General features: G+C 34.0%; 3 protein-coding genes across 3 annotated transcripts; 2 read left to right on the forward strand and 1 right to left on the reverse strand.

The window, feature by feature from the left end:
• Positions 1-743: 743 nt before the first annotated feature.
• LOC145067362 (uncharacterized) lies at positions 744-2,934 on the reverse strand. The gene is made up of 5 exons (XM_079014521.1): positions 2,855-2,934; positions 2,561-2,750; positions 1,693-2,027; positions 1,349-1,415; positions 744-850 (listed from the first exon to the last, which is right to left on the reverse strand). Exons 1-5 carry the CDS (start codon positions 2,932-2,934, stop codon positions 836-838), a joined length of 687 nt encoding a protein of 228 aa, XP_078870647.1. The 3' UTR covers positions 744-835.
• A 2,183-nt stretch (positions 2,935-5,117) lies between these two features.
• Positions 5,118-7,161, forward strand: LOC145070638 (Tetratricopeptide repeat (TPR)-like superfamily protein). Its single transcript, XM_079017596.1, has one exon. The coding sequence runs from the start codon at positions 5,280-5,282 to the stop codon at positions 7,032-7,034; it is 1,755 nt and encodes a 584-aa protein (XP_078873722.1). The 5' UTR covers positions 5,118-5,279; the 3' UTR covers positions 7,035-7,161.
• A 549-nt stretch (positions 7,162-7,710) lies between these two features.
• Positions 7,711-10,654, forward strand: LOC145069950 (Adenine nucleotide alpha hydrolases-like superfamily protein). The gene is made up of 7 exons (XM_079016885.1): positions 7,711-8,110; positions 8,926-9,280; positions 9,368-9,454; positions 9,518-9,639; positions 9,733-9,811; positions 9,961-10,349; positions 10,425-10,654. The coding sequence occupies exons 1-7, from the start codon at positions 7,794-7,796 to the stop codon at positions 10,471-10,473; spliced, it is 1,398 nt and encodes a 465-aa protein (XP_078873011.1). The 5' UTR covers positions 7,711-7,793; the 3' UTR covers positions 10,474-10,654.
• Positions 10,655-11,735: the final 1,081 nt, after the last annotated feature.

The raw sequence follows: 11,735 nt of genomic DNA on the forward strand, positions 1-11,735 counted from the left end.
TTACACTTTACGTCTTGATCAGACCTCTGAGATCGGATCCCGAATGAATATTAGTTGGAAAGTTTGTTATTGTTGACGATCATATTAGTTTGTATAAAAAACTAAAGGAAAATTATATAGATTTCAATATGGTATTAGGTTTTTTAGTTCATTTTATTGACGCCAAGAAATTTTAAGAAAAAATCTTTTGTAATGTATTCAATAAAATAATAAATAGAAATATTTCATTAGAATGAAGAAATGTTGTTAAAAAAATTATAAAATTGGAGTGCAAATGGTTGGACGGAACATGTTCTCTACTAATTTTGTGCTTTATATATGGTAAAATTAGGATGGATTAAAAGCACTAAAGTGAGTTCTATCCAAATAACAACCATAACAAACATCCCTCGACTAATAGCAACAATCCTAAATCTTCATACAATTTTATGCATGAATGAAATATCCAATTAGGAAGAAAACCTAAATTTTTATTCTATATTTGCCGATAGAAAACCCCCAAATTACAAGATATGACATGATATTATCAAGCATTCATTACAAGATATCAACTTGTAATATAACAGAAGTCTTAAAACCAGACAACAAAAATATGACACATGAACAAGATATTTTTGCTTACATTTCAATTATTAGTCTCATGTATTTTGCTAAACAATACTCTATATAAACTAAAACCACAACATAAAATTGGTCTTATATGTTTATATATATTTCATTATTAGACATTAAATCTATATATTTTTCTTGAAAAACAAAATTTCCCGATTAGTGGGATCTTGCTATAATTTGTATGTATATACTGTAGTTAGTGACCGAAATATCCACATAACAATTATCCTGCAACTATCTGCAAAAAATAAAAAATCATAATCAGATAACTTCTAAAGTTCTAGATTATATCTAGTTTGAACAAATGAGTTCAAAAAGATTAAAATTTAGTGAACAAGTAAAAATATACTAAACTCAATCTTTGCTGATGACTAGAATGTGTTCTTATAAGAAAACTGTATTTTTTTATTTGTCAATTAGGTTATGTAAATTATCTAATTATTGAAAAATATCTTAAAGAATCTTACGATAGAATAAATGAAAAAAATTGAGTTCACAACTGAGTAATTTTAAAGTAAAAAGCTTTGTTATAAACATCTATACGCATGACTTTTGAACTTAAACGGTTTTGAATTTGTATATGACAAAATATTCCATTCTACATAATTCAAAGCAAGATTTTTAACTTAAAAAATCAAATCTAAATGTAAAAAAGCTACTGATACCAATAAATTTTCATGAGTTTGTATTATATACCTTAACCTAATCATGCATATATTTTTTTTATTAAAAGTACCTGATAAATGAATGGATCAGTTCTCCCTCCAGCTCCTGACCTTCTCACCTCCTCTTTCTTCAGCAACCTATCATTTAAGCATCAGTTATATTGTCTTATACCTTAAGAATATTTTTCCAAACAAGTATCAAGTAATGCATTTTTGTGAATTTTTCATTGGTTGAATGCATGGTTTCTGGAATTTTTATGGAGGAATGCATGTATTTCTTTTAATTGCAGAAAACCCCTTTGATTTATGTATTTGAACAGAAATCGGGCAATCTAACGATCAAGAAAGGAAGCCATGCCACCTGGCATGCTATTATAGGCCAATACCGTAAGTAAAGAGGAAGATTATGTTTTACATGCGCAAGGCTTTGCTGGTGTCGGGGCTGTCGCCGAGCAACTGACGTATGCGGACTTCCGAAGCGGATCCATTGTGAGCAAGCACTTCCAATATGGCTTCAGATCGGCGGATTAGATGAGAGGAGCTAACCGGAGCCGACGGCTTTTCTCCCTTTGTCTTCGACTTCCAGCTTTCTGAGCTGGAAACCAAGCTGCTGGAGCCACCTGATAAACACGACGAGCCTTCTGTCGTCTCCGACGAGCTACCGGACACAACAAAAGATTTCTGTTCGACGCTAGAGTTTTTCCGGCAATCGGAAATCCATAACGTCTTAGATCTGCTCTTTCTCACCACCTGCAGACAAATCCAAAAATCGATCAGTAAGAAGGCGAGACTATGAGATCACATTGATCGATAGAAATCGTATTAGCTTAGATAACTATAGCTTGTTCTTTGTTTACAATTATTGTACTCAATGCTAATAACAGAGTATGACGATGAAGGATCAGAACAGTATGCTAATGACGTAACTGCGTCCGATCAAGGCGTATGTAACCATAAAATTTTAGTATAAACTATGAAAATAATTCAAGCTGAAATGAAAGAATGAATCATGAACGAAGTAATTAGGTACGTTGAAGTGTATCTGAGTTCGAGGAAGCTAAAGTAAACAGTTCACATAGAACAGAGAGTTACTAAGAAGCCCAAATTCAGGATACGAGGTTCAAAATTTCAAATAGAAACCGATTCTGAGGGAATTCATCAATAACGAATAGAATTTGCACACGCAAGTCCAATCAGAGCTCTAAATCGGACTGAATTCCGGATTTTCTATCATACAGAACATCAAGTCGATCGAATCAAATGCACAAACTATATACATTTACCTTAAACTTCATCTCGTGTTCAGAATGAGCAATAGCACTAGCAACCATACGAAGACCGCTTCCATGAGCTTCATCCGATGATGCATCATCGCTACTCACAGTAGACGAAGCAGACGACCTCGAACACGATTTACACACCAACAAACTCTCAGAACAATCAGAATGGCACGTACATGTGGTTCCCTCGCTGCTAAACGCATCAAATCACAACAAAAACACTCATTCATGATCCAGCTACGAATTAATCAACGTAAAATCAAACCAAATTGATGACGTTAAATTCAATTGAGTTACCATGGAGACGAGGATAGAAGGAGAAGAGCTGAAGCGACGATCTCTTCGGTGGAATTTGGAAATGGTGATTCGCATTCCATTTTGTGTTGCTGCAGAAGCTTTTTTGTATCAGTAACAATAGGCGGGAGTGACGAATAATTTGAATTTTTGGTAAGATTTTTGCGATTTGATCTGGTTAACTGAACTCTTTCTACGATCTAAACTACTATGTTACGGTTTGTTAAGCATGAGTGAGTTCGTTAACACAAATATGGGTAAAGTTTTGTGGACCCGTTTCTCGTGAAAAAGTAGAAAGTGGACTATAAATTGACCCAAGTTATTCAAGCTCCTTGTTTAACCCATCCTTATGAAACATGATTAGGCCATCTCCAATGATAGTTCGGGTTTAATGGGGAGTTTAATCTCATTAAACCCAAAATCCCCATGGTAGGAAAATGACTAGGAAATGGGGAGTTCAATCCCATTGAACTCTATATTCTCTCTCCTCACACACACACACACACACATATATATATATATATATATATATATATATATATATATATATATATATATATATTATTTTTTATTTTTTATTTTAAATTAATGTTAATTTTAATTGTAGTTTTTAATTTTTAATTTCATGCTAATTAATTTTTTTAAAAATAACAATAAATAAAAAGAAAATGATAAATGATGTGACAATCCATTAAATTGTATAGAGTTTAATGGGTAAAGTTGTATAGGAAATGGAATGTATATGTGTCAATCCATTGAACTCATATGAGTTCAATGCATTGGAGATGGTCTTAACGACTTCATGATTTTCAATAACACCACCATATAAAAATAATACATGTCAGTATACACTAAAATCTATTTATAAAACATGGATCATTATTCATTAGACAAGATAGATTTTATATCTGTTAAAAATGTGAATTAATATTTTACAGTCTCATATTTATTATTTAAAATAAAGTGTTATGTGATTGAGGGGTTTTTATGTAAAGCTTGTATTCTTTGTGTAGTTAAGTGTACATGCAGGTATCAGGTTGATTGATACGCGGGTTATAGTCCGGGTCAAGTTTGGTTCGGGTTATATCCATGGTTGATATCCAAGGTATAAAGGATGAGAGAGAAGACTGTGCGTTCATTCAGTTGTTAAAAGATCTAAGAACATATTAGGGTTTTCTCTCGATTCTCTCATCACATTCTGACTCTCGAATACTCTTCTTCATTCTGTATAAGCTAAGATAGTCTGTGTATAAGTCTGATTGTGTTTAGATTTTGTTTGTGTCTTAGTTGATATAGATTAGGTTGAATGTATTGTAATGAAAGTAGATTAGGTTTATTGTGTAGTGAGGTTTTGATTTGTAAGTTTGTGAAAACCACCTGTTTCTTTGTCCTTAATTGATATAAGAAATGGTGATGTTGGGAAATTTGCTTTGTGTCTTTTTAACAATATCTTATTGAGTTGTGCCTTTGCAAAGAGGCTAATTAAATATTTTTCCCCTCTTTTTCTTTCTTGACTGCTCTTTGCAAATGTGATGACCTCACAAAGATCTCCAAAATGGTTATATACGTATATGGTAAGCCAAGATGTGATAGTCAAGTCAGCTCGTGGACTAGTGTGTCCAGAAACAACAGTGGGTTTGTGGGATGGTTTGATCTTCCAATGTGTCCAAGATCAGTGGAAGTTATTCATGGGTTGCTTAGGTCCATGAATGAGTTAAGCAAGCACTAGTAGATGGTAAGAAGTGCAAGTATTTGTTTATGTTTTGTGGGTTTTCTTCATGGTTGTCTTTGTAGCTAACAATGGGTGGATGATGATTAAATAATGGTGGGGTGTTAACGTTGTAGGTTTTTGAAGGGTAAATGGTGGTTTTTGGTGTTTGTTGTTAGTATAAGAAATTTTGAAGTGTCTAAAGTGTCTTGTGTGTTTTTTGGTTCTTGTATTAAATGTAATAGTCAATGTCTTAAAAGGCAGATGTCTGAATTATAAATGGCAATTTTGAAAGAATGAAAAATAATCATATGTTTGTGTACTTGTTTGTATATGCAATCTATTATATGGTGTTGTAGTGATGTGCATAGGTTTGTGTACTTGATCCTCAACAAACGAGATGTATTGACCATTTTGATAATGATGGTCAACAAAGCATAACGGTGTAATATGTGGTAGTGATGTGTATATATGTTAGTGTACTTATTTTTTTGCCATTAAGGATATGAGGAAAAAATGACCATTATTATAACAGCATCATCAAATAACATTGTCATAATCTTCAAACTTAAAAACACTGCATCATTCTAGGAATTTTGTGAGGGATTTAAGAGTTTATTTATGGATTTTTGTTTTTAGTTTTATTTTATATATATGATTCAAAATTTGTCGGCTCAAAAACAACAGGATTTCTCGTACCAATGATTTGATCCTGATGATATGCACTCGGACCATTCCCCTTCCATTCTCAAGCAGTGCATAGCTATCCTGCATTCCCGTGCCACTTCAATCCACAAACTCAAACAAATCCATGCCTTTTCAATCAAACATGGCGTCTCTCTCAACAACCCAGATATGGGCAAACATCTGCTGTTCAGTCTCGTCTCCCTCTCCGCACCTATGTCCTACGCCCACAAAATCTTTAAGCAAATCGATAGCCCAAACATCTTCACTTGGAACACAATGATTAGAGGCTACGCTGAGAGCCAAAACCCAAAACCAGCCATGGATATACACCGCAGCATGCGGTCGTTTGCTGTCGAACCCGACACGCATACGTACCCATTTCTTCTTAAAGCCATCGCCAGGTTAATCACTGTCAAAGAGGGTGAAGAGGTGCACTCCATTGCAACTAAAAACGGGTTCGGATCTTTGGTGTTTGTCCAAAACGGTTTGGTTCATATGTATGCTGTATGTGGACGTGCTGAAAGCGCACACAAACTGTTCGAGGAAATGTCTGAAAGAAACCTCGTAACTTGGAACTCTGTAATCAATGGATTTGTTCTCAACGGGAGGCCTAACGAGACTTTAACTCTTTACAGAGACATGATTGACGAACAGGTGGAGCCAGATGGTTTCACTTTGGTTAGCCTACTCACTGCATGTGCAGAACTCGGTGCCTTAGCATTAGGCAAGAGGGTTCATGTCTACATGTCTAAAGTCGGGTTAGCTGAAAATCCACATGCTGCAAACGCCCTTTTGGATCTTTACTCAAAAACAGGAAACATCAAAGAAGCACATAAGGTGTTTGATGAAATGAAGGACAAGAGTGTAGTCTCATGGACTACACTCATAGTCGGCTTAGCCATGAACGGATTTGGTAATGAATCAATCAATCTTTTCAAAGAACTAGAAAGAAAAAAACTTACACCTAGTGAAATCACCTTCGTAGGTGTACTCTACGCTTGTAGCCACTGTGGATTGGTTGATGAAGGATTCACTTATTTGAAAAGAATGAAAGAAGAGTATAAGATCGAACCAAGAATCGAACACCATGGATGCATGGTTGACTTATTAGGAAGATCAGGTCATGTACAACAAGCTTATGATTACATCATCAACATGCCATTACAACCAAACGCAGTCATCTGGAGAACCTTATTAGGAGCTTGCACAATCCATGGACATACAGGTCTAGCCGAGTTTGCAAGAGCTAAACTCATAGAACTTGAACCTAACCACAGTGGTGACTATGTGTTACTCTCAAATCTCTATGCTTCTGAGAGAAGATGGTCTGACGTGTCAAAAGTGAGAGAAAAGATGTTAGCAAATGGTGTTCAAAAGTCACCCGGGCATAGTTTAGTTGAGTTGGGAAATAGGGTTTATCAATTTGTGATGGGGGATACATCTAATCCACAAAATGAAGAAATCTACACTAAATTGAATGAGATGACAAGATTATTGAGGTTAGAGGGTTATGTGCCTCATGTTGTGAATGTGCTTGCGGATATTGAAGAGGAAGAAAAGGAGACTGCTTTATCGTATCATAGTGAGAAGATTGCTATTGCGTTTATGCTTATTAATACGCCTAATGGGATGCCTATTAGGGTTGTGAAGAATTTAAGGGTTTGTGCAGATTGTCATCTTGCTATTAAACTTGTTTCAAAGGTTTATGGAAGGGAGATTGTGGTGAGGGATCGAAGTCGGTTTCATCATTTTAAGGATGGGTTTTGTTCATGCAAAGATTATTGGTAGGTAGAATATTATGTACATCTTGATTACCAATTTTGATTTTGGGAGTTTTTTGTTTTTGAATTTGGTTTGAAATTATGGTTTTTGAGTTTTAGTTTGAAAGATGAATGATTATTGTTATATTTCGATTTTTTTTTGCATGTTTGATTAGTTAAATGCCATTTGAAGTATCATTAAGCAAGTAAGATAAGCATGTATGTATATGAATGCAACACGACATTGAATGTTACAACTTCGGGTCTTTTGATATGAACAGCTTGATAATCAAAAAGCCACATTTATCCGATTAGTGCAAGTGATGTTTTTAATCTTTTTTTTAAACAAAATTCGAATAACTCTACTTGTCAGATATTGCTCAAGTTCCGTTTATTAAACCGGAAATGATACGTTTAATCGTTAATCACTAAAACAACCAAAGTCACTAGGATGTTATTACAAAATAATCATCTTTTGAAAACATATTTCAAAATGGCCATAATCATTATGTTACAAAATGATTATGTTTTCATATATTCTTTTATAAATATAATATATATCATTTATAAAATAATTTTTATTTTGCAAAACAATTTGTCATATTCATTTAAAAAATAGTCATTTTGTTACAAGATCCACTAATTTTGATGTAGTTATTAAATTAATATACGAAAAGCAGAAAAAGAAACAGGAGGTGATGGCGTTTTATCATATTTCTCGTTTGGTTCCTCTTAACTACCAAGTCCAAAACCCTAAAAACCCCCGTTGGGAGAGAAAAAATTGTCAATGGCCTGTAATGGCACCGGATGTGAATCGGGTTGCTATAAAGACAGCACCGGGGATGAAGTGGAAAAATCATCCACGAAGAAGTTAAATGGTGATGTCAATGGCGATGGTAATCACCATCGCCACCAGACGACGTGTCTCAAGTGTAAGGCAGCCGAAGCCACAATCTTCACCGGCGGGGAAGGTGGTAGCAGATTCTGTGCTGATTGCTTCCGTAGTAACCTTTATGGAAAGTTTAAGCTTGCTGTCACTTCCCATGCCATGATTTCGCCCACTGATAAAGTTCTCGTGGCCTTCTCCGGTGGTCCTTCATCCAGGTTACCTTTCCCTTTCCCTTTCCCGTCGACACATAGTCTGTAATTTTAAAGGCTTATTTGATCCGTTCTGTTATATTTTTGCTATGAATTGAAACGATTTCATTAATAAATATGATATATCTTGTTTTCTCCCTCTTTGACAAACTTCTATTCTTGTTATGTGTTAGTAAAGAGAAGCAGATATGTTCCCACGCTCCCTTAAATTTGATCTGTAGATAACAAAGGTAGCATGTAATTAGGGTGTTAGAACAATTGAAATCACTTTGGAGACCTGGTATTGGTTTTAAGCACAAAACAGACTAAACCATCATAGTAGGAACCTATGATCTTTGCATACACTTAAGCACACACACACAAAAAATCACTAAAAGGGGCAAAGAGGCATGTCTACTTGACTACTTTTAAGCTTGAATTAATTAAAATGTCGTTAACATCCATTACAGATATGTAACAGCATATCTACACAGGGTTGCTCTCATACAACTACAAAAGCGTCATTTAACAATCAAATAACCACTAAAATCTGACAATCATTAACATAACATGGATAAAGTTACTATTAGTGATACTAAACCACAAATATTAAAATAAGCATCATCAAGAACATTAAAATAAGAATCAAAGAGAGACGTGACAAAGTGGATGCAAATATGCAAAAAGAAGGTCTTATTATTTGTTGTTTGGTTATTTTTCCCGCTTTTTAGTGCAATATTTGAATATCCATATGTGCTTATTAGTCATTTTAAGAGTTGTGCTAGTGCTTTTTTAAGTTTAAAGCTACTAAAGGGTAATTAACCATACAATGATCTTTGCAGGGTGGCTCTTCAATTTGTTTCTGAGATGCAACTCAAATCCCAGAAAAACTTTGATGCAACTGCAATTAGAGACAGATCTTTACCTGTATTTGGTGTTGGAGTAGCTTTCATTGATGAAACTGAACTCCATCCCATCACTTGTACTGATTTCAATAAAGCCATTGAAGACATTAAAGAAATTGTATCAAATTTGTCTCCAACCAAAAAAGAATTGCACATAGTCCCAATCAGAAACATCTATTCAACAAAAACCAGTGATGGAAGTGAGACACTGAAGAATCTAATAAACACTGTTAGTGATGCAACTGGAAAAGAAGACCTTCTTTCACACCTACGTATGTTGTCCTTACAAAAGGTATGATTTAAAAAAAATTATATCTTTATCAACAAACTCATATGCATTTCTATTTCATTTACGTTTTGTATGCCATTTACTATGCAGATTGCCATTGAAAATGGATACACCAAACTTGTGTTGGGATCATGCACATCCAGAATAGCTTGCCATGTACTTGCAGCCACAGTCAAGGTTTGCTTTTTTTTTGGTTTCTAATTATTGAAATTATTGCTAATATTATATTTTTCACAATAGGGCCAAGGGTACTCATTAGCAGCTGATATACAATATGCTGATGCAAGATGGGAAATTCCAGTAGTGCTTCCCCTACGTGATTGCCTTATTCAAGAACTCAACATACTTTGCAGTCTTGATAGGTTTTTACTTTTTATATTTATTTATAAATATTTGTAGTAACATTGAGAAAGGTTTACCTATAATTTTAATAAATTTTTTTTAATTCATAACAGTTTGAAGATTGTGGAGGAATTTAAAGACTCTCGTGGTGGCATCAATGGTTTGGTTTCTTCTTTTGTAAAACTATTGCAGGTAAATTGTAATTTTAAATGTTACTGTTTGATATGAACAAAAAAAGTTAGGGTTTGTTTGGTATGATGGAATGGATCACAAAGGAATGGAGTGAAATTCAACCTTGGAAGTAGGAAAAGGAATCACATTTCTTGCTAAATTTGTCTCAGGAAGAAAATCCTTCTCGGGAATGCACAATTGTAAGGACTGCTGGAAAGCTGACTCCATTCCCATTTAACAAGATTCCGGAGACAAACACCGATTCCAATGATGTTCATTTGGCATCTCAAAGGCGTCATAAGAAGTTTAATTTAAAGCCGATTGAATCACTTCCTCCAGACTCATTCTGCCCTATTTGCAATAGCCCAATCCGTGACTTACAAAGCGTGACTTCTTTTACTAATTCCCAAACTACCCCTGAACTTTTCGGTGCTGCTTGCTGCTCTAGTTGCCAATATCAGATACTTCCTGAGGAACTCTCGTCAATGGAGGAGTTCTATTCGTTTTTACCCCAATCTATCATTGAACGAGCAAGAAATGGGAACCAAAAATGGATAAGGTGAGGGCAATTTAGTAATTTTATTCAGAGTTTTTTTTCTTCATATTAATGATGGAAATTTAAATTCTTTGACAGGGAAAAGATACAAGATTGTTTGATTTTAGACGATGAAGATGAAGTTTGAGGTTCTAAATGTAGTAAGTTGCTGAAACTGGTTGTAGTACTTCTGGCATCTGCTTATTTAAAAAGGACAAAAAAAGAGAGAGAATAGTTTAATGACAATTTTGGAAGTGTTGATAAACTTAAAATTAAATTTGTTTGGTTTTTGTTGCTTTGGGATCACAGGAGGACCATTTTTTGTTACATTCTTCTGAAAGGTATTTTTGTCTTGGAGTGAATTGTGATAATGAGATATATCCAAACTGCCAAAATAATCATTCAGGATAGATGTAGATGCATTGCTAAATCACACATGTACATCATCTTTATGTTTCATATACTATTATTATTATGGACTACATTACAAACTAAACAACTATTTGGGGAAGATTTCAAAAAATGGACCAAATTTGCAATTTGAGTAAAGCACAAGGACCCAATTTGTAGTTTACTCTATATATTATGGGAAGGCAGTTTGCCTGTAACAGAAGCGAGTTCTTAAATCAGTTTATATCTTAGTTAGAGTACATGCTTCCAAAATTAATATTTAAGGGCTTCTAAGTTTATTACTCAAATAATTGGTATGATCCTTAAACAATGACCTACTCAAGTCAATTTGTATATTAAGTTATCGAGTCTCTTATATGATTATAAACTTATAATATATAGGTCCTTTACACATAACACATTGAAACAGTCATAACAAATAACTATTCTCTTTGAAAGTGACATCTCACCAATTTGTATTTTTAGGGAATTTTCACCTAAATCCGGCTAGTCAATTCAATCAAATAACCAATGATTTATAAATTCTTTCCTATGACGTATTCGGTGTTTTGATTTTTTTTTTTTAAAATGTCAAATGAGATAATATATTTATTAATAAAAAAATAGAAAGATAATAAAATTTGCGACGGAAGTGGTTGAAGTTGAACTGTGATGGATGGTTACAGGTCGTAGAGAAAGAAGGGATTGGAAACAGAGGACCCTGCCACTGCCACATCTTTCTCACATCAAAAGCACAAACCCTTTGCCTTTTCCACGTTCTCAAAGATATTTTATTTGATCTACAATAAGTTGAATACACGCCTGATAATAATGGTTAATTAACAAAAATGTACTATAAAGTGTAAACTAATTATTTATATATACTTACTACAAAATAACTGTTTGTTTCGTTAAAAAGGTGGTATTTACGAAATTACTTAGATCTTTAAAATATATTCTTTCTTGGCAAATTGTGATTTCATACACACTTTATTATGGTAACTTGCTATTGATTTGGAA

The sequence above is a fragment of the Lactuca serriola genome, chromosome 8, assembly GCF_051521515.1.
Source record: "Lactuca serriola cultivar US96UC23 chromosome 8, Lser_US96UC23_V15, whole genome shotgun sequence".
Classification (NCBI taxonomy): Eukaryota; Viridiplantae; Streptophyta; class Magnoliopsida; order Asterales; family Asteraceae; genus Lactuca; species Lactuca serriola.

Excerpts from the sequence above, each read along its gene's own strand:
- LOC145067362 (XM_079014521.1), bottom strand. The coding sequence starts at position 2,934 with ATGGAATGCGAATCACCATTTCCAAATTCCACCGAAGAGATCGTCGCT. Across the intron at positions 2,751-2,854 it reads CTTCTATCCTCGTCTCCATG|CAGCGAGGGAACCACATGTA; the intron begins GTAACTCAATTG and ends TGATGCGTTTAG. Across the intron at positions 2,028-2,560 it reads AACACGAGATGAAGTTTAAG|GTGGTGAGAAAGAGCAGATC; the intron begins GTAAATGTATAT and ends ATTTGTCTGCAG.
- LOC145070638 (XM_079017596.1), top strand. The coding sequence starts at position 5,280 with ATGCACTCGGACCATTCCCCTTCCATTCTCAAGCAGTGCATAGCTATC.
- LOC145069950 (XM_079016885.1), top strand. The coding sequence starts at position 7,794 with ATGGCCTGTAATGGCACCGGATGTGAATCGGGTTGCTATAAAGACAGC. Across the intron at positions 9,281-9,367 it reads GTATGTTGTCCTTACAAAAG|ATTGCCATTGAAAATGGATA; the intron begins GTATGATTTAAA and ends TTTACTATGCAG. Across the intron at positions 9,640-9,732 it reads ATACTTTGCAGTCTTGATAG|TTTGAAGATTGTGGAGGAAT; the intron begins GTTTTTACTTTT and ends AATTCATAACAG.